Raw genomic sequence first — 23750 nt, forward strand, 5'->3', positions numbered from 1 at the left:
CACAGGTGGATGACATTACCTGAAGATCACAGCCCACTCACACAAACACATCCACATACACACACAGAACACTCCACAGAGGTTAATCTCACATATAGGAGAGGGGATGCGGCTGGGGCCGTAACACAAATACACAAAAATTAAATCAACATTTTGGTCTGATTGAAATATTATTGCAGTAGTATTTGTATTTTCCTTTAAACTACAGGACATTTTTAGTCATTACCAGTGAGATCTATCCCTATTATCTATAATGCAGCAGGCCACAAGGAGACAGGCCTGACAACAGGATTGGCCGGACCCCTGAAAATCCAAGAGAATGGGCCCTCCCTAATTGTCATTTAGCACCAATATTAACCCATTTTGATACTTTAAACCCCTTTTTGATACTGTTTGCCTCTTTAACCCAATTTTTGCATGATTTTAACCCCTTTAAAACCAGCTTCCTGCATGTTTTATCCCTTTGTGCCACTGTTTTATCCATTTTTGCCACTTCTCTTCTATTTTTGCCACTTTTAACCCCCTTTTTTTACTTTCTTGCACTATTTTTTGTCATTTGTAACCAGTTTTTGATATCTTTGCCCCTTTTTTCCTCCTTTACCATTTTTGACACATTTTAACCTCTTTGACAGCTTTTTTTCTGCCAATTTCTGCAACACTTGTGCCAACCTTAACCATTTTTAAATAGGGTCTCATTTTGACAGTAAATTTCAGTAAAAACAGATCAAATGGTTAGTCATTCTAAAACTTTTTCAATGTTGTTTGTGGGATGAATTTAACAGCTGCAGACCTTTAAAGCAAAAGGATACTCTTAAAACCTTTTTTTCCTCCTTTTCTGAATTTTATGATCTTTCGGGGGCCTGATGTAGCCCCTGGGCCGCCAGTTAATAAGTGCCCTAGATTTTCAAATGACTAATCAGATTTTCCAGATCAACTGGATTAAAAAATGTTTGATGAATAACAACTGTCAATGGTATTACATCCCAAACTTGTTATCTGAAATGTGTGGTGGCATAAAATTTTTATCTTGCAACTATAACTGTAACAAATTACGAATCAAACTCTAATTTTCACAAGCAAACCCTTGAGGCTTGGATGACAGCATTTAAACATATTTTTCTCCTCATACATGCATAATATGGAACAATCAACATGTATCTAGAAACACAGGGCCGGCCCAAGCTTATTTGGGGCCCTAAGCAAAGTTTGATTGGGGGCCTCCCAGCCCCTGATCACTGTTACTGATGCAGTCAATGCTAGATCATCTGTACATATACAACTAATCTAAACCCCAGTGGAGAAAAATGAGGTAACAGAGCTTGAGATTTTGTTCATTTTATGTAAAACCACACGATTGATATTGAGAGACATTTAACATATAACATTATGTACATTACTTTATTTAAACCTGAAGTGATTTGTCTCAGTTGATTCTTTAAATGAGTTAAACTAGACTCATGTATTTGACCAGTGTGTATGAACTGTCTTTTTAGTCCACTGATGAACATTCCTGTACATCATGGTAGTGACTGTTAAATCACACTCTGGGCCCACTGGCATGCATGCAGTAAACTGAGCTGTGAGCTGGACTGTGATTGTCTCTGGGAGATCAGGAAGTCCTCCACTCCTCTGTCTCTACTGGGATGTTCTGGGTTTTTCCTTTTTACGCACACAGATGAAGAAAGTTCCCTGTCTCCCCTCTCTTTTCTGGACTGTCTGTTAGAAGATGGCTGGAGCTCCTTAAGGTCCTGAAGTCTGTAGGAGTGGACGCTTGTGAAAGAGATGGACTTCTTCCTCTTTTTCTTATCTGTCAGTCATTCTTTTGGAGACCCACCTCATCAGCATGCATCCAAACTAAAAAAATAAATCAATCTTTATAATGTGTTAATGGCAATGACTTACATTTGTGTACAAAATACAGAAATCAGGGATGGAAAGTAACTAATTACATTTACTCAAGTTATTGTAATTGAGTAGCATTTTGTGTACTTGTACTTTTTTGAGTACTTTTCAAAATCACTACTTTTACTTAAATGCATTTTGAGGGAAGTATTGTACCTCACTACATTTTAAAAGTATTAAGTACTGAGTGAAAAAAAAACACTAAAAGCCAAAATGAGGCAATTTTAGCTTTCAGCCAACAAGTTTGACTTTCATGGCATATAATGGTGAGTAGTGAGACAATGGTTTCACATTTTGTCCTAAAACTGCTGCTTCATTTGACTTTAGGTCAAGTCTCACCTTATAACAACAACCTGGTTATAGATTCATATTCTCTTGTAGTTATTTCACATTAAGAAAAGATCATATTTTACTGTATAACCACCTTAGGTATCAAAAATAGCTACACAGTACTTTGAGTAAATTTACAGATTACTACTTTGACTTCTACTGAAGTACATTTTATCCAGAGTAACTTTACTTTTACTTCAGTACAATATTCTAGTACTTTCTCCACCACTGTCAGAAATAAACCTGCTGATGTCCTACACCCTCCCTTTTAAAACACATTCTCCTCTTTCTGAATCACATTTTAGAAGGATTTAGAGCCATAAAACAACAGAGAAGGCTAGCAGTTCATTTATTTTACATGCTTTTAACCTCAACCGTAAACCCTACTACAGTAACAGCTAGTTTTATATAATAAGCATTTACTTTACAGCTCTTTTAATAATCAGTATTAACATGAAATCCCCTCCTATGATCGGATATTATGACTTCATGTAAGCTTCATTTTCTTTATTAATCATGATCTGGAAAAATTAATTAAACCATGTCTTACCTGTGGTCGTATTTATGAATCCCTGTGGTCTGCTGTCTGTGTGCAGGAAGGCCTGACAATGAGTCTGCTAAATTTTCTCCTTTTTATGTCCTTTCTCCCAGTCCGTACTAAAACCCTACACAGCTCAGCTTCCCACTAAGAAGAGACTAAACTGTGCATGGAGTCATTTGGTAACAGAAACTTAAGAAAACCACGACTTCAACGGGACTCTAGTTATTGTTTAGCATGTCTATAACACTTGTATAGTGCAGAGATGCTGTTTGACTGTTGTGTGGTGCATTCAAGAACATTACGTAAGTATTCAATTTAATGGACAGACTTGAGAAACAGTCTAAAACAGCGTTAAACGAATCTACTGATGTAAAACATCGACTTAACTATTAAATCTGAGGTGGGGTTCTGTTTCTTCCTGACTTTTACTCCCAGGACCTCATTCCCCTTCACAGCCTGGCCGATCTCACTATAGTTTGCTTCTGAACTGCTTGTGAACATTCCCTTCTTCGCTCTTGGGGGCCCCCTGGTTGCTACGGGGCCCTAAGCAGCTGCTTATGTTGCTTATGCCTCGGGCCGGCTCTGCCTGATCATGCTGTAGTGACACAGCCATTGTCAGTATTAACATCTTTGCTTCCTCTATTGCTTGTCAAAGTAGAATGTAAATGTCTAGTTTGGGTCCAACCGCATTAAACGTTTAGAATGCATTGCAATATGTACCAAAACATTTACAATTCTACAGTATAACATTCATTTTCAGGAAGCTGCTTTTTCACAGATTTTTCACATTTTATTTTAATTGTATTTCCCCATATTGTTCTGTGAATACAATGTAAACCTTGAAGGTCTGTCTGAAGATCTGAACAACCCAGCTCATTGGGGAAAGAGAAGTAATAATAACAGTTGTTGGTAAATTAAAGTTATTTACTATAAAAGAAGTCAGACAAAAGCTGAGGCAAACTGAAAAGACAGGTGAATGATGTACAACTAAAAACCAAGTAAAACAAATTATCTCTAAATTAATGTTTTAAAACTGACTACTTCATGAAAAGAAATTAAAATAAATCCTAACTTTTTACACCAACCAAACAACAAAAGAACAGCCTTCCTTAAACTAATGTGACTAAAGAATCAAATCTACATGTAAGTGTGTGGGCCCAAAACTAAACTGTTCAGTGGTCCAGTCAACTGAATCAAGTACCTCAATACACAAAACAACATTACACAGAACTCTAACATAACTAGAGACACACTTGTGAGCTGAAGATGAATGAAGCAGCATGTCAAATGTTGGCAGTCCAGGCTTTTTAAAGGGGTTGAGTTGATAGTTGCTGACCTTTGATTAGCTGATTGTTGACTGCAGCTTCCGTACACGCTAACCAGCTTCACCTGCAGCAGCAGCCCAGGTGGAGGAAATCAGCATGGAGGATACACTCAGCAACACACACACACACACACACAAAGAGGTCAATGACACACAAGAGGGGATGTGGCTGTGGCGTAACCCCCCCTCTCCCCTTAAAATACAAACCAACAGGTTTGTCACTATTACTATGATAAAACATAGAATACTATACCAGGCAAGTAGCAGTATGACGAAGCCACCATCTAGTTCACACACCTAACAACCACTCTAGATCAATTCCAAACTATTTGGCACAAATTCAAAATTAATGGCTAATATTGAAAGAATAATGAGATTAGGTGGAACTGGCGTTCACACCTGCACCTACAGATTACATGTTGCAGTAAATCCATCTCGCCAGTCAGCTACCACTCAGGCTCCAGCAGACAGAGCCAGGTTGTTCTGAGCCTCCCTGGCATCTTCACAGTTGAGCAGAAGTTTCTGGTGGCTACTTCAAGGTTCTCTCCAGAATCAGAATTTTCACTGAAGAGGTGATCACTCCACTGCATGCCACATATCAGCACACAGATGTCAGTCTATCCTGGAGCTGTGGTCATAGCTTCGTTATCTGCTAGGCTTTCAGGTACACACCCCCTCTGTTTCAGTCTCAAACATGATGACTGATCATGCCAGAAACACAACTGAACCCAATTCCACCACCTCCCAAAAATTAAGTACATTTGTTTTCCCAAAGCACAGGTTCAACAAATGCCATTTGAAGTAGACTGCCTAAAGGAAGACTCTCCATCAAATAAATATGCAGGGAGAGTTCCACATCAGAGACTTTCCAAAGTTCACTTATCAAAGTTATGACCACAGAACTAGCTGCAAACACATAACTATCTTATAACAATCTTACCTCATAGCAAAGCTTAATGATAACAGGGAATCCTTTAACAGAAATATCCCTGACAATCCCCCATTTAGGTTACAACCCAGCTCCAAAAGAAAGATAACATAAAAACCAGTCGTTGGTAAATTAAAGTTATTATAAAGAAGTGAAAATTTACAAACAAAAGCCGAGGCTGAACATGAATGAAGCAGCATGTCAAATGTTGGCAGTCCAGTCTTTTTAAAGGGGTTGAGTTGACTGTAGCAGACTGGCTGACTGTTGACTGCAGCTACACACTACCCGGCTTCAACTGCAGCAGCAGCACAAGTGGAGGGAATCAGCATGTAGGATTAACTCAGCAACACACACACACACACACACACCCACACCTACACACCCACACACACACTCCAAAAGAGAGGTCAGTGACAAACAGGTTGTGGACCCTAACAACAGTCCAAATGTTTTTGTTATGTTTTGATATTTTCTTTGATTCATTATCACTGCTTTGTAGGCTACATCTATTTCTCTTAATGCTATTTTCCACTGACAAACAGAAATCAACCTGATATCTTTTTCTTAATTTTTACCGCAAATTAATTATACTTATAATTCCAAAATGTTCTTATGCTGTCAGAATCAAAAATGGATTCAACAATGATTGTTATGCTACCAGATTCTGATCCATTCCCAAATGTTCTGTGTGTTGCAACCTCTAATTTCAGCCAAAAAGCCATTAAATTATGTGTTTACCTAGTATTTGTCTTTCGTGACATTCAAGTACTGAGTTATGAAAAATTATCTTCATTAAATCCTGCCTTAACAGAGCACTGAAATAAAGTGTAAGAGACTTAACTGCTCGAGTGGCTGCTAGGGGTAAGGAACTATCAGCTTTGGGTGGATAGATTATAATATGTTGTTTATTATGAAATTATTTATATTCATTAAAAATATTTTGAATAGTTGAACAGGCAACATCCTTTACTGTGTCCAAGCCTTCTGGCTTGGGCGGCGCACTAAAATATAAAGTAGTTAAGCAATAAATTGTGGATCGGTGTTGCCAAGGCTAGATTTAAGGTCAGCATCCAAAAATAGCCTCATGGATTTTATATCTTCATCCCGCACAAAGAGGATGATGCTAGGCTATACTTGCGTCATCAGGCTGCGACGCACATTTTGAGGTGAAAGTGCACGCTGCCATTTTTTAGATGGCATCTTTCTGAGTAGTCAAGTTTGAGTATTACCGCCATACACTGGAGCGATTTTGTGTCTTTTGCTTGCATATTTTAAAAATATTTCGCACGTCCATCGCGGAAGCGTTGATTACTTAAATTTGTAATTGAATACTCAAGCTAAGCTTAGGGCTACACTGTTCTGTAGATGGCTGCTTAGCTCCGCTGGCTAATGTTAGCCCTGGCTGTAAACAAACACTGCAGACAGTGAAAAAAACTGCAGCTTATAGCGAGCTCACATTTTGTAGGTTTGATGTGTTGAATAATCCACTGAGCAAAGGAAAGGACTCAAAATAAGGAAAACAAGGGGCGGCAACAGTTTGATGTTGGATGAATGTAAGTTGGCGACACAACTTCGGTCTTGATGACGGTGCGAGTTTGTCTAATATAGGTCGGAACTGTGTCGCTTTAGAGCGGTTCGGGTCAGTTGGGTCACAGAGGAAACTTGAACACATACTGGCATGTCGTCTTTTTCGGAGTCTGCCCTGGAAAGGAAGCTGACAGAGCTGAGCAGCTCCCAGCAGAGCGTCCAAACTTTGTCTCTGTGGATCATCCATCATCGCAAACACTCGGCCCTAATCGTCAAAGTGTGGCACAAAGAGTTGAAAAAAGGTGAAACGTGTTGCTTCAAAGTATTTTCTAGAGCTTTTCTTCGACAGCTCGCAAAACATCAGAGACACGTTTTAGAAGTCAATGTTGTGTATGAGAAATGTGCTAACGATTGTTCTCTTACAATCGTAAAAGCTGTTAGGGTCTCTAATTAGTGTTTTGTTGGACGTGTTAAAGATAGATCGTTTTAAATCCTAACATTTAAGGCATACCCTTATAAAAATGATGACTTTAAAGAGTTATTTGAGGGAAATTTATGGTTAAAGGAAATATCTTAGTTTTGTTAACTGTTTATTTGTAACATTTTGTATACTTATACATACTGTACTTACGATTATGACTCTTCAGACAAAAATGTTAGAGTTTAAAACTGGCAGAACAGAACAGTCACTTGAGGAGAGATGATATTGTACACAAGTGAAATTTTCCTTTCATATACTGAAATATGGTTTTGTTTCCTCTAGCCAAAAGCAGCAGAAAGCTTACATTTCTGTATCTGGCGAATGATGTCATCCAGAATAGTAAGAAGAAAGGACCAGAGTTCACAAAAGACTTTGAATCAGTCCTTGTTGATGCCTGCTCCCATGTTGCCAGGTGAATGTTTTGTGACCACAGTCTGTCTGGGCATGTTTTGTGTAGCTTAGAGAAACAGCCACATATCTAAACATATTCCCTGAATGAAAACCTACTATACACCAGAATATTTTAAAAACATGGATTATTGTAAAAAAAAAAAAAGAAGAAGAACCCCGTTGCCTTATCACATAAAAAATTATTCATGAATGAAACTAAATATTGACTTAATTGCTTTTAAATTTGTCTTTTTTTGCAAAGTTAAAATGTGCTATTAGTTTTGTTTTTACAAAATTGACGAGAAAATTATGATCAAACCTAGTAATGTTTAGTCTGAAAACAAATCCCAGCTGTTTTGGGAATTTGTTAAAGTACACATTAATTTATAGGGTTGCTTGGGCTTAGTGGAAGAGTCGGTCATCTCTCATACGGAGGGTTGAGTTGTTGATCCATGGTCTCTTCTGGCACATATCCCTGGGCAAGACAATGAACTCAAAATTGCTCCTACTGTTATGTCAGGATGTAAGAATAGTAATCCCATTGATAGAACTGATGGACACTTTACATAGCAACCTCTGCCACCTGTGTGTGACTGTGATATGAATGTGTAAATGTGACCTGTTGTGTAAAAGTACGGTGGCCGAGAGGTCTCACACGAATGCAAATTCAAAACACTTTTCTAAAAGAATGAACACGACGACATTTGAGAAAGACACGAGAACAAAAGTTCACAACACAAATACAAAAACTTGCTGCAGTGCATGAATATAAACACTCAGAGCCGCGCATGGTTACATAAACTCGGCACAGCACGGAGGTAAACAGATTCCACAACAGCACAAAATACAACAACTTGGCGCAGCAGATGCAAATAAAAACTCACAACACAACCAAAGTGGGGCCGTTAATAGGGATGGACCTGATAGCCTGCTTACGGCTCGGTTAGCAATAAAGTTACGTACCCCAACTCAAACTAACTGAAGACACGCTTGGATCGAATAATTAAAGTTAGTAAACATTGTTTGTTCGTCAGCTCCTCTTCTTGCACATTTTATTTTGTAATCGATAAGTTTTAGAAGTAATTTTAACCAGCAAACAGTGCGGACAGCTACGTTTGGGGTCCAATGTGCATGACATAAGCTGTCAGACGAATGAATGGACTCGATCAATTTGATTTAGATAATTTTTTACATACATATTTAACTGTACAGGAGGTTACAGTCATTAAAAATCACAAAAAACACACTACAAATTACATACTGTGAGTACAGAAATTATTTTGAGTAGCGGTGTTGTATGTAACTTTATTGCTAACGGAGCCGTTAGCAGGCTATCAGGTCCGTCCCTAATAACAGCCCCACTTCCATTGTGTTGTGAGTTTTTATTTGCATCTGCTGCACCAAGTTGTTGTATTTTTGTGCTGTTGTGGAATCTGTTTGCCTCCGCACTGTGCCGAGTTTATGTATCATGCGCGTTTTTGTATTTGTGTTGTGAACTTTTGTTTTTGTGCTTTTCTCAAATGTCATCATGTTTTTCTTTTTGCAAAGCGTTTTGAATTTGCATTCGTGTGAGACCTCTCGGCCACTGTATAAAAATTCTTTGAGTTTTCGGTAGACTAGAAAAGTGGCAAATAGAGAGCATTTACCATTTATGGGATTCAGCTGTCAGTCAACTATTGGGATGTTTTTTGTCTAATCCTTCTCTACTACAATGTGCTGTTGGCCTCAGGGAGGCAGATGAAGGCTGTAAAAAGCAGATGGAAAGACTACTGAACATCTGGAAGGAGAGGAACCTCTACAGAGGAGACTTCATTCAGCAGCTCAAACTAGCCATAGAAGACTCCAACAGTCCCAGACCTTCAGGTGAGTTGACTCAATTAAACGGGCCAGCTTCACTTAAATTTGTACAAATACTTTTTAATTGATGATACTTAATGTAATGTGTACTGGAGAAAAAAAATGTCATTGTTTATGGGCTAAATGTATGGCTGCAAAACTCAATGATTTCAATCATCGATTCATGGGATGATGATCTGGGTAAACCCTTTAATTAAAATTTGAAATTTTTGTTTCTCCATATAGGGCTATACTGTGATAAAGCATTGGGTTCTTTAACAGACTTCCTCGCTTCAAACCATATCTTAATCATATTTTTAACTATTGCATTCTTCGTGTGTTTCATGAGATTTGGCAATGTGTCTGAGTATAAATATAAGGGTTAAGGCAGGTTTAAACATTCAGATTCCATTTCTGGGATTTCTTTTGTTGCAAAATAAAACTTGATAGTTCTAAGTTGTACTGCCCAATAATACCAGGGTATATTTGGACATTTCTTACCACTTTTGTCATATGGTAAAAATAATAGAGATAGTCTAATTCTGGCACTCTTATTATTCCATATGTATCCAAGAAATACCTTTCTAAGTTTCTGAAAAAAGCCATCAGATGGGGGGAGTGGAATGTTTTGAAATATATATATATAGAATTTTAGGGAGTATGTTCATTTTTAATGTGTTAATTCTACCGATCAAGGACATGGGCAGCGACATCCATCTAGTAGTTGACTCCCAATTTCTTCCATTAAAGGTTCGTAGTTGGTTTTGACAATCTTGTCTAAGCTTGACATGATTTGTATTCCCAAATATGTGGATTTGTCTACTACTGTAAATTGCAGCACTTCTCTTGGTGGGTTCTCCTTTTCCTTCTTATTAAGTAATAAAACGGAAGCTTCAGCTCTATTGATTGTATATCCAGAGATATTACCAAATGCTTTTATTAACTCTAACAAGGTAGGTATGGTGCTGAGGGCGTGAAATAAACAAGATGATGTCATCCGCATATAACGAGAGCCTGTGTTCCACTTGTCTCACTGTTATTCCTGCAACTCCAGCGTGGTTTCTTACAGCTATGGCCAGTGGTTCAATTGCAAAAGTAAACAGCAGCATCCTCTTTTAATATCAGTTGGTTTTGAAATGTTAATGTTTGTTATAATTTCTGCAGTAGGATTCAAATATAGCATCTGTACCCATTTTATGAATAAATTCCCACATCCAAATCTTTTTAAGCAATTAAAAAGGTAAGGCCACTCCATCTTATCGAAAGCCTTTTCGGCATCTAAGGATAGGACGGCCACATCTGAAGTCACTCCCAAATTTAGTATGATATTTAAAACTCTCCTCACATTGTGAAATCCTTGCCATCCTAAAATAAACCCATTTTGATCCATATGTACAACACTAGGTAGTGCATTTTGCAAGTGTCTTGCTAAAATTTTGCATAGAATTTTGAGGTCTGAATTCAATAAACTTATTGGTCTCATATTTTCACATTTATTACTGGGCTTTCCTGGTTTTGGCAGTAATGTTATCAATGCTCCTGTCATTGATTTTGGCAGAGATCCAATATTAAATGCTTCTGTAAATATTTCCAATAATGGTTTTACCAGTTTTGATTTAAATGTTTTATATATATCTATGGGGAATCCATCTGGGCCTGCTGTTTTGCCAGATTCCAGGCTATCAATGGCTTTACCTAATTCCTCTTCCGTAATCTCCCCCTCTAGTTCTTCAGTGAACTCTTCTGGGATAGTTGGAATACTAAGTTTATCTAAAAATGCATTTTGGGCTTGTTGGTTTGGTTGAACTTGGGATTCATACAATTTTTCATAATACTTTTAAAATTCTTTATTTATTTCCCCAGGGTCTACCACAGTATTGCCATCACTGTCTATGATTGAAGTTATAGTTCTTTTGGCTTCTTGTTGTTTAATCTGCCACACTAAAAGTTTACTTGTTTTTTTTCCCTTGGTCATAAAATGACTGATTAAGTCAGAGAATATCTGAAGCTGCTCTATTATACTCTGCTCTTAAAAGCATTAGATCTTTTTTCTGCCTCACAGTTTCTGTTCTTGAATACCTGTTCTTGTAAAGTTTTTATTCTGGATTCTAAGTGATGTCTTTTCTGGCATAACTCTTTAGACTTGGATGCTGTGTAGCTGATTATGCGTCCCCTTAAAAATGCTTTAAAAGCATCCCATTTCACACTTGCTGTTGTATGTGATGTATTGACGATAAAGTAATTATCAATTTCCTTACTCACATATTTAATAAATTCTTTATCTTGCAACCATTTCTGATTCATTTGCCATCTTGGGGGATCTTTAGTAATGTCCTTATCAACATAAATAAGACAACATGGTCCATGATCAGATATTAATATACTGTCATAATAGCAGTCTTTTATTTTGGCAAGTAAGTTTGCTGAACTCAAAAAACAGTCCATGCGAGAGTATGTCTGGAAAGTGCTGGAATAACAGGAATAAGCCATATCATTAGACTTGAGGTGTCTCTTTCCAACAAGTTTAGCTCTTTTACAAAATGATGAATAGTCGTTCTACTTTTTTTATGTGTTTGATCTGCACAAGTAGACCTATCCTTAACCAAGTCTTAAGTAGAGTTCCAATCTCTGGCAATTATGTATTCTCCAGGCAATGATGCAAGTGCAAGAAACAGATTTGTAAAAAATTTGGTTCATCTGTATTAGGGCCATAAACATTTACAAGATTGAGATTTACTGATAAAAGTGATCCCTGTATAATCAAATACCTACCAAATTTATCTTTCATTATGTTAGAGGTTTGAAAAGGTACTGACTGATGGATTAAAGTCATCACTCCCCTGACTTGTGATGTAAATGATGCTGCATAAGTGCTCCCCTGCCACCTCCGACGTAGTTTTTTTTTCTTCCTCTTTTAATATATGAGTCTCTTGTAAAAAAAAAAAAAGAACTATTTTTTTAAGCCAAGTCCTTCACTCTGTTCATAACCTGCTTAACTTTGCTAGCCTTTCGTAACCCCCTGCAATTCCAGGAAATAATTTAAATTCTTCAACTGACTCATGATTGAAAGGCCAAGGTGATCTTTTGACAAGAGTGGCAAGTCGAGAAGATTAACACGCTTGAACATTAGAACATGTAATAAACAATAAAGTAAAAATATTCCCATATTCCAACTAAGTGGAACCCTCCCAAAGCTTGTTTGACTTCCTGATATTTTATGGACAGATCGCCTGGATCAATCTCACAGCCTTCTCAAAGTTTACAAAATACAAAACAAAAATCAGACCATCCCCCTGCTCCATGCTACTACTATGAACCTAAACCTGCTTAGCATTATGTTATGCAAATTCAAAGCAATGATCCCAGCACTGATATCACTTGACTTTAACTTAGATATGTGAGTTAGAAAGATATAAAAAATATGCACAGTGCTGGTTTAAGAGCTCAGTAAAATAAATCCAGTAACATCCCTGTATATTCTATTAGTGTACAACCACTGTCACATTTTGAATCACTTTTGATTTGTATTAGTAAGCGAGAGTAAAGAAAAGAGAGGGAGAACTATCCTTAACATGTACACATTTCAATACTTAATGGCTACTTATTAATACCCATTCTTCTCACCCAGAGTCTTGTTTAATCATGTTGATGAAGTCCTGTACCTCTGATGGTCGGCTGAATATACATGTTTGCTCCCTGTACGTTACCACCAGCTTAGCGGGGGGGTATCATGCCATGTCTAAGTCCAATGCTCCGCAGCTGCTGGCGCAGCTACGCTGTTTATGCACTTAAGTCGCAAGATTGTTGTAGAATCTCACCTGGTGATTCTTATGTCTCTCTTCTCCCTGGTCGCTTTCATCGCGAGCATTTTTTGTTTGTAGTTCAGGAATTTCGTTATCAAGTTCTTGGTGAGGCTACATCATCCTTCCTCGGACCGATGCGATGCGCTCTCTACATCACTAACAGGCTCCTCAGGGGAGGCAGGTTAAGCACCTCAGGTATCCAGTTCTCTAAAAACGAGCAGGGGTCCGATCCTTCTTCTGGGAGGTTAACTATCCTTAGGTTGTTTAGGCAGGATCTCGTCTCCATATCAGTCAATTTCTCTTTGAGTATTTTGTTTCTCCTCTCCAAACGCTGAGCCGTTTCCTGTAGCCCAGCTTGTCCATCTCCCACTGTAGATATGTGTACCTCCGCTTGCGTCATTCTTTCAGTGCATGCAGTCAAATCTTTTCTCAGATCCTCGATAGCAGTTTTTATCCCATCAAATCTTCCCGCAAATTCGGCTTTCATGTTCTTTATAGCTCCCAATATTTCTTCTTTGACTTCCATGAGAACACCCCTCCCTGATCCGGTATTGTCGCGCTAGCCATGTTGCTAGTTTTTTGCTCCGCACTGTGTGCACCAAAGCTAGTTAACCTCATCTGTGTTTTCCCTCTGCCTGCGTTCGTTCTCAAAGCATTTGCCATCTTTGCTACAAATACACTTATTTCTGGTTATAGTTGCAGGTTTACTCAGGATTTAATTCAGGGTTGTAGTGGAGCAGGTTAGAACGTGACCTTTCAGCTTGCGGCCATAACTGGAAGTCCCCTTAGCAGACCTTTTTATCCAAAGCAATGTACATTCGAGAGCAAGAACAACACAAGCAAAGATCTAGACAAGAATAAACAACATCAGTTAAGTGTCACAAAGTGCTTTAAGTCCGATTGGATGCAGGTGCTGCCATGCAGTGTTGAAGGCAAAACACATAATGTATACAAGTTTTTTTTTGTTTTATTTTTTGATATACAGTGCTTAACAAATTTCTTAGACCACCCTAACCCTAACCAAAGTAAGATTTATGCCACAGTTGCCCTAAATTAACAGCATTGGTAATTACCAAAACCATCTTTTATGTTTCTGCGATGGTTAATACACCAATATGTAGAAGCTCTTTAACCAAAATGATTTTTTAATGCTAATATATCATTATTGTTAACCATGAATTTTCAAATTTACTGATTTACAAAAAAAAACCCTGAAAAAAATAGTAAGCACATTAATATTTCTTGATTGATATGTCAAATTATAGTTATTTACTTGCATTCCTGAACAGAAAAAATAGTTTTAGTGGTTGAATGTTATGCTTGATTCATTTCTGACTTCTCAGAGAAGCCCAGTGAGCCAGCTCAAATGTGGGTGAATTCAGTTTGAAATCCCTCATTCCTGTTCAAAGTGGTAAAACGTTGAGAGCTCACTGAAACTGAAAGAGTTCACATTAAAGCACTTCATGATGCTGGATGGTCTTTGAGACAAATATGACAGACGGTCTAAAAAATTTGTTAAGCACTGTACATCAACAATGAAACAACCAAAATGTGAGATCTCTCATCATCACCATCCATTAAATTGTCGTCACAACAACTAATGCCCGAAGTACCAAGAGCTGTGTCACTCACAAAGAATTGGGCATGAAAAAAAAACCTCAGAAGAGTGCAGGACAGTGCAAGCCAACTGTAGTTGGGAGACTCATTCTACCACTGGGCACAACAGTGGAAAATAGTTTTGCTAAGTGCATCGTGTTTTCTAAAGCAGTGGTTCTCAAACTTTTTTCAGTCATGTACCCCCTGTGAACTATTTTTTCAGCCAAGTACCCCCTAAACAGTGCAAAGCTTTTTGGCCAAAAAGAAAGACATTAAAGAGCGCTGTGACAGCCATCTGATTTATCACTCTTTGTAACTGATAAACAATTTTAAATTACAGATGTTTTTCCAAACATTTTAAATGTTAAAAATGCATGACTAAATTCATGGAAAAGCCTCTCAACACTAAATGTGGGAATTCAAATTAATGTAAGTGAAAACAGTGAGTGGAAAGGCTTTAAACCATTTAATCCCAGAAGTGTGCAAAACTCTGTCCAGCCGCTGTGGTCTTTCTGGAACAATTTGGAAATAAAAGCAGAGTGCTTGAAAGAACTAAAAATCTGTAAAAAAAAAAAAAAAAAAACTAATTATAAAAAAACAGCTTAGTGCCCCTTTTTGAGATCATAATAAAGATCTCTTCTCAAATTGAAATCATGAACTTAGATATAGATCAGAATTTATTCACACACACACACAAAAAAAAAAAAAATCATCAACCTTTTTATGAATGGAGAGATTGTGAATACAGTGATTGACAGGCATGTTCCAGTGTGGGTCAAACCATTCTGCCATGGGGGAGACTCAGGAGGTTTTAGGGTCATTGAATTTAATTGATTTACAAAATATAAACTCCACTTCATAAACTTAAGGTCCTTACACTATGGGTGCAAATTTTTTGTTCAGAATATTCACACTAAATATTTACTTTTCGAACCTGTAGCGAGTCAATGCAGGCTTCCACACCTGCCACATCACCTAATTTTGCAGCGCGAAATTGGTGCAGATATCTTTTCAAAGTTTCGCTCAGACGCGCGCACATGGTGGTGGTGCTAATTTTTAAGGGCAGATGGAGGAACAAAAACATCCTCCTCTCTAACACCACCTGATATTTGTCCTCTCCTCACATCTGTCTGTGGTCAGTGTTTGTGTTTATGCCTCACATAGCCTGTTAGAGAGGGAGACAGGCAGCCAGACATGTTGACATGAGCGCAAATATGCTACTGACACAGCTGCAGCGGTTTCTAAACTAACAGGGCTTTATTCCAGTGAAATATTTACCAACACAGTCTCCTCTGACCTCAGACACACGACTTATAAATGCTCTGGATCAACCAGCTCTCTGAAATGACTCCCCTGACCAGTGGAACACAAACAGGTTAGCCAATCTGTGCGCTGTGGAGAGAGTTAACTCCTCTCACAGCGACCCTCAGCTGTGCCCTCCCATATTACTCTTATTGATCATATTTGACATAAAATGAATGAAAGTCAGTCCCTCCTCTTACAAACTTGGCTGGCACAGTGAATGATACAGTGAAACAAGAAGGCACTGACCCCCTGGCTGTGTGTAAAAGTGCCGCGTTACGCATGGAGTGAAGGACGGAGAGGGAAAAAACCTCATTTAATCTTCTGCTCCAATAAATATCGCTGTTTATCAGAGGACAGAGAAAACACACCGCAGACATTCACAACACGAATGTGATTTTAGAATATACTTGCAACATCGTGTTGCTCCTGACATGCATTAAAAGGCGCTATTTTTCTGAAATAGCCAGAATATATTTTAAAATCTCAAGTACCCCCTAAAGTGCTGTCATGTACTCCCAGGGGTACGCGTACCCTCATTTGAGAACCACTGTTCTAAAGAGCTGAGTCTTTAGCTTTCGCTTGAAAGTAGAGAGGGACTCTGCGGGTTGAATGGAATTGGGTAATTCATTCCACCATTTAGGGACAACAGGAGATAAGAGTCGGGCTAGAGACTTAGGAGCCTGATGTGCTGGAAGTACCAGGCGTCTTTCGCTGGCTGAGTATAGTGGGCGAGAAGGTGTGTAGACCTGGATGAGGGACTCCAGGTAAACAGGAGCCATTTTAGTTACTGCTTTGTAAGAAATGATTAGAGTTTTGAATTTATTGCGAGCTGCAACTGGAAGCCAGTGTAGAGAGATGAAAAGAGGAGTGAAATGTGCTTTCAGGTTGGTTGAAGTCCAGACATGCTGCTGCGTTCTGGATCATTTGCAGAGGTTTGAATGTGCATGCAGGGAGGCCTGCCAGTAATGTGTTGCAGTAGTCAATGCCTGATATTACAAGAGCCTGTACCAGGAGCTGTGTTAACTTGTTCAGGTAGGGTCTGATCCTCTTGACGTTATAGAGGGCAAATCGGCAGGACCGAGCAGTCGAGGCCACATGAACCTTGAAGGTTAGCTGGTCATCAATCATGACACCCAGATTTTGGGCAGACTTAGTGGACATGAGATTATTTGATCCAGGCTGGATACGGATCTGTGGTTCCACAGTGGGATCGACTGGAATAATAATAAGATCAGTCTTGGACAGGTTGAGCTGAAGGTGACATTCCCTCACCCATTTAGAAATATCAGCAAGGCAGGATGAGATCTGAGCTGAGACAGTTGTGTCATCTGGTGGAAAGGATAGGAAAAGCGGTGTATCATCTGTATAGCAGTGATAAGAAAAGCCATGGGAGTGGATGATTGCATCAAGTGAGGTGGTGTATATTGAGAAAGGTAGGGGACCAAGCACTGACCCTTGAGGCACCCCTGTTGATTATTACATCCTCTTACAATTGTTGTATCCCAGAGGAGCCACTAAGCCTCAGCCTCTTGAAGTTACTGATATTAAGATGACTTATAAACAATTGTCACTATGTTAGTTTGTTAATGGTTGTTGTCAGACTGACCCACACTCACGGACAGACACACAAACTGTTTCTCCTCTCTGTCACACATACACGTATACAGACACACACCCAGCTGCTCCTCTCACCCTCTGACTGCAGCTCACGCTTTTCCTTCCTATCTCCTGTTAAAATTTTAGTGGACATTTAGAACCATTTAGAACCATTTAGAACCGAGAGGCAAATATGGATTACATGACCACCTGACAGTCCATCGCTATTGTTTTTATCCAGTCTTGTAACGTAACAGAAACAAAACTAAAGTTCCGCCGAAGTTTCTACCACAACAAGCTATTTTTAGATCGATAGCGTCTTATTTCCGTCATAAGACATGGTTGATAATGAATATATCTACTCAATTTTTCCACTAATCATCAGATTATAATCAGAGAAGTACTAAGCTAAGCTAAAGTAAATTTTATCAGCCGTCTGCATGTGATGTAAACAGCTCTACGACACGCCAAGTGATGGCATGATCGCACAACACAATGAATTGATAAATTAATTAGTCGCCAACACTTATGATTATCGATATTTATTGATTTTATCGATTTGTTGTTGCAGCCCTAGCTGAATGCAACTTGACAGTCTGTCTCTAAACAGTTCAATAACCATTATTAAATTTTAATGAATTCATCTCTGTTTCGGACAAAAAGCACAATACTATTTTCTTCCAGAATAAATTTAAAGTTAATTCAAGTGGAATTTCTTAACATTCAAAATTTATGTTGAGAAGAAGTTTGATAATATAATAGAACAAAGACAATGGATACGCTGATACTTTTGCATTCTGTGATGTCTACATCCAACATTATAGAAGAGAAGAAGCCTGTTAAACGAAGCTATCAGAAGGTTCAGGAAGAAGAAGATGATGAAGACGACGACTACAGAAGTCATGGCTCTCCTCACAACACAGACATCTCTGCATCTCAGCTGGTAACCCTCCCTTCCCACATTTACCTTACTCCCACCAACTCAATTTTCACATGCTCTCCATGCTGAATAGTCCTCCTCTTCCCCTGTAATTTATGTAAATTATCTTCCTCTTCCCCTTCTTTTTAAACACACTCTGACTCTCTCAGACAGAGGAGCTAGTGAAGGCCCTGCAGGACTTGGAGAATGCTGCATCAGGTGATGCAGCAGTTCGTCAGAAGATTGCCTCGTTGCCGCAGGAAGTCCAAGATGTTTCCCTGCTGGAGAAAATCACTGGTAAGGTTTGAGCTCGAAGACAGTAATCACTGGTAAGATCTGAACTCTAACCTCCAATTTCCACATACAGCGCCTGTGCCGCGATCCTCTGGTGAATCGTACTGCAGAACAAATCTCTCCCTGTCTAGTCATTCAGAACAGTCCCACTGCCCGCATTCCAGTCCGGCACTAGCGTGTCCCTGAACTGCCACTCCCCTGCGCTTCACTGGAGATGTACTGCAGGTCCACACCGCGTTCCAACTTATAATGCCAATTGGATTTTAGTGTCATAGACATTCAGTTTTTTTGTTTTTCAATTAAACTCATGGATGGTATTGTGTCCCAGGGCTCTTTGGCTCTCTAAAATCAATCGCAAAAGGACATTCCACATTACTAAGCAGGCCACAGGTCTTAAACAATATGGGAAAGAAAAAGGATCACTCTGCTGCTGAAAAGCGTCAAATAGTGCAATGCCTTGGACAAGGTCTGAAAACATTAGGTATTTCACAAAAACATAAGCATGATCATTGTACTGTGAAGAAATTTGTGGCTAATTCAGAGCACAGACGTGTTCCTGCAGATACAGGGAGGAAGGTTTCTGCCAGACAAATTCATTGGATTAAAAGAGGAGCTGCTAAAATGCCATTACAAAGCAGCAAACAGTTACTTGAAGCTGCTGGTGCTTCTGGAGTCCCATGAACCTCAAGGTGTAGGATCCTCCAGAGGCTTGCAGTCATGCATAAATGGCCACCCCTAACCAATCCCCTAAACAATGTCTACAAGGAGAAACGGTTGCAGTGGGCCATACATGTTACATACCTGTTTACTGATGAGTGCGGTGCAACCCTGGATGGCACAGATGGATGGCGTAGTGGATGGTTGGAGGATGGCCACCATGTCCCAACAAGGCTGCCATGTCAGCAAGGAGGTAGCGGAGTCATGTTTTGGGCTGGAATCATGGGGGAGATCTGGTAGGCCCCTTTACAGTCCCTGAAGGTGTGAAAATGACCTCGGCAAAGTATATAGAGTTTCTGACTGACCACTTTCTTCCATGGTACAAAAAGAAGAACCATGCCTTCCGTAGCAAAATTATCTTCATGCATGACAATGCACCTTCTCATGCTGCAAAGAATACCTCTGTGTCATTGGCTGCTATGGGCATAAAAGGAGAGAAACTCATGGTGTGCCCCCTATTCTCCCCTCACCTCAACCCTATTGAGAACCTTTGGAGCATCCTCATGCAAAAGATCTATGAAGTAGGAGGCAGTTCACAGCAAAACAGAAGCTCTGGGAGGCTATTCTGATATCTTGCAAAGAAATTCAAGCAGAAACTCTCCAAAAACTCACAAATTCAATGGATGCACGGGGTCCTATTTTAACATGTAACTTGGCCTGTTAGGATGTTTTTGATTGAAATAGCGTTTGATTTCATCCTAATGCTGCAGTGCACTTTGAGTATTTTTTTATTTTTGAAAAACAAAAATCCTGTGAGAGGTTTGTTCAATAAAATTTGTATTATGCTCTAATGGTTGATGACTTGAAAATAATACAGACTATCACTTTGCATCGACTATTTAGGAAAATCAGAGAAAAATATGATTTGCATAATAACTTAGACCGTGGTGTATTTTCAGCGCTGGCCACTGCCAAACCACAGCAATTCCCATCATTCAAAGAGCTTCAAACAGGAAGTCAAAAGTGTAGAGTACCTGGTACTTTCAAAATACAACACAATGCATGGACTCCTGATCATAAATCATCACTATATCAACATTACGTCTCAAACTGCAATTAAAGCAAAGGGTCACCGGGAGGTCAGTGGGTCACAGAGAAATTTACATAAAACCACATATACTTTAAGCAAACATGAACCTTTTAACTTCCTAATGTACTCACCCATGTCAGAAGCAGTAATTTCATGGACTTGTACCAGAATGAATGACAACTCAACCCCAAAAAAGGAAAATAATCCACTTTTGACATACTATTCCTATGTGAACTCGCAGTTTTCCTGTGATCTCTGCCCTTGGATCAGGGCTGTGCTTCGTTGCACAGTGCTCTAGACATGCTTCCAGTGTGCAAGGTCACTCACCCGCAGTCTGAGCAAAACCGGGGTGTTGCAGCCGTTGCATGTGGAAACTGCAGGGAAGACAGATTTTTAAAAGCTACTGCAGTTCATAGGTTAATTCCACTACAAAGAGTGAAGTTTGCAATGGCCATCAGGTACAAATTCTTTAGAACAGCCAAAATTACTTCTTTAAGAAAACATGTATCATAGTCAAAAACCACTGTGGGTGACTGTGGGAAAGTTGCGTAATTTGATGACTGAGAGTATATTAAGAATTACAGCAACAAGGAGATCTAAAGTGTTTCCATCCTGGGCTTTGACTAGGGTTGAGCCAGCTGAGTGGCTGTTCTTTAAGAGCAGCCCCATGATTTTAGTTTTGTGACTTTGACTTTGTATCACTTATGTATTTGAAGTGTGCTTGGTGTAAATGTAATTGTTTTGGCTTTTTTTTCGGAGCACATTTGTTAATTTTCAAAATATTGAAGCAATAAAGTTTGATGAGATGAACAAAGAATGATAAATTAAGTAGAGTCACAAACTTTAAAGTCTTTTTTTTAAATTAATTGCTATCATCTACCTTAATAGTACATTTGATCCGTTACAGCAAGGTTATGTGGAAAAATGTACAAAGAGTAGTATATAAAATTAAACTTTCAGTTACCTTTTGAATAGAAAGTGACTCATCAATATAGTTGGCCAAACTGTACAGTAATAAAAGAAAGAAATGAAATACATTTGTACTGAAAATGAATGCACAAAATTGAAGTTTTTAAAGAATATTAAAAATGTGTCTTTTCTCCTGCCCTTTACAACCCACTTTGTCACCAATCTAGACAAGGAAGCAGCAGACAAACTGTCGAAGACCGTTGATGAAGCCTGTCTGCTTTTGGCAGAATATAATGGACGACTGGCTGCAGAGCTGGAGGACCGTAGGCAGCTAGCTCGCATGCTGACTGATTACATAAGCAGCCAGAGAGAGGCACTGACGGAGAGAGAGAAGAAGCTAGAGGCAAGCCCCTGCACACACAGAGACAGTAAATAGTGAACCTAAAACAAACATTAAATCACTTTATAACAAGATTATATGAATAAGAATAATACAAGTTGGACAGTAATAAAATATTAAACAAAAACTATATGCTTTTGTAAAACAGCATGTTTCTGAATTTGTGAAATACTTTAGATCACGTGATAAATTTTGAGATTTTGAAAGGGCTTTAATCAACTGGTATAAACAAAATACTTTTTTAATATCAGAGCCAATCAGAAACACATTAAGTTATTAACTTAAGCAGTAGGTAACTGAGCTAGGTAGATAACTTTTAGACATCATATTCATCTGGCTTTCAACTCACTATACTTTTTAACATGAAATAATTAAATGACCAACACATAATATTTTGACAGAATTGGAAATACTATCCATCTGAATCAAGCTGAATTGTAAACTTTGTGAATAGAAAGGAGGACTGGGTAAATAAAATTATACATGTGTCTTGTCAGCATCTTTCTGGTTCACCTTAGACCAGCCATATAATGTACAATTTTCATTTGGAACAAGAAATGTGTGGGGATATTTTTGTGCACCCTAGAATAACAAACAACAGCAACAAAAAACACTATTGTAAGGTCCTTAACTTTTATTTTTCAAAATTGTCTCCAAAATGTTCCTTGTTAAGTTGAAGGTACAGAGATTCTAAAAGATTGATAACTGTATTGTATGATTAAGTATGTTTTTTTTAAATTGGTGTTATGTTGTCTTTTCCTCTTCAGGAGTATAAGCAGAAATTGGCAAGGGTGACCCAGGTGAGGAAAGAGCTGAAATCCCATATCCAGAGTCTCCCTGATCTGTCCCTCCTTCCCAATGTGACAGGGGGTCTGGCTCCCCTTCCCTCTGCTGGAGACCTGTTCTCCACCGACTGAAAAATTAATGCCAAGACAAAGTGCTCCATGAATCTCTCCATAAGACTTTAAACAACAGGTTTGGTGAAATCAAAATACTTTGAAGAGGAGAGGAAAGACTCTGTCAGCTTGGATTTTTTTCCAACACTTGCTCAATGGACAAGGATTCTGCTCCACCAGCTCAGAAAGAATTTATTTCCTGTTTGATTTTTATTTTAAACCCTGGACATGCCAAGTTTCCAGGAGGATGGATGGGGTAAAGAAACAGAACTTAGACATATGTTGTTTGTAGTATATGTCTATCAAAGTGTATTTCTGTGTGGTATGTTTAGATTTTGCAAGCAAAGATGGCTTTCAGTTGCAGGCTTCTTATGGACACACTTTCTGACTGTACATTTTACAATGACATCATACAAACATAATTAAATGAGTTTTGTTTGACGGTTTCCCCTCTGGTTTTAAGTCTGTAGACTTTGATTCAGTTTGAAAATGATTTTGGTACTAACTTGTGGACTAACACTTATATTTAGCGTTTATATTTTTTCCTGATGTTTTTATTTGTGTCAATGCATTGAACAGCTTAATTAGCCATAACATGGATATGGTTGATTAAGTTCATAAGTGTGTGTTAGATACTGTTTGAGTAGTACAAAATAAATCCCACAAGTTTTTGGAAAAAAATCACTAAGCTGCCTGGTCTTGAAGCAACTGTGATGAACTTTAATTGCCGTGGACCATTTAAGACAAGACAGTTAAGACAATGACAGTAAGCTTTGTGTTGTCAGAAGATCTAGATTTGCTATGTGTGTGCATTTATTTTGGCATAAAAAAGATGCAACTTAATTTTATTTAAACTCAGCTGTTTGCAGAACACATGAGAGTGTATTGGGCATACAGTCATGGATGAAAGTATTGGCACCCCTGGAATTTTTCAAAAAAATACACCATTTCTCCCAGAAATTGTTGCAATTACAAATGTTTTTGGTATACATGTGTTTATTGCCTTTATGTGCGTTGGAACAACAA

At 38.5% G+C, this 23750-nt stretch overlaps 1 protein-coding gene across 1 annotated transcript; it reads left to right on the plus strand.

Annotated features, from left to right (window-relative positions):
- Window positions 1-6192: 6192 nt before the first annotated feature.
- On the plus strand, window positions 6193-23669 carry rprd1b (regulation of nuclear pre-mRNA domain containing 1B). The gene is made up of 7 exons (XM_041799793.1): window positions 6193-6854; window positions 7316-7445; window positions 9153-9286; window positions 18384-18502; window positions 18649-18775; window positions 21656-21831; window positions 22596-23669. The coding sequence occupies exons 1-7, from the start codon at window positions 6704-6706 to the stop codon at window positions 22743-22745; spliced, it is 987 nt and encodes a 328-aa protein (XP_041655727.1). The 5' UTR covers window positions 6193-6703; the 3' UTR covers window positions 22746-23669.
- The last annotated feature ends 81 nt before the right edge of the window (window positions 23670-23750 follow it).

The sequence above is a fragment of the Cheilinus undulatus genome, linkage group 11 (assembly GCF_018320785.1).
Source record: "Cheilinus undulatus linkage group 11, ASM1832078v1, whole genome shotgun sequence".
Lineage (NCBI taxonomy): Eukaryota > Metazoa > Chordata > Actinopteri > Labriformes > Labridae > Cheilinus > Cheilinus undulatus.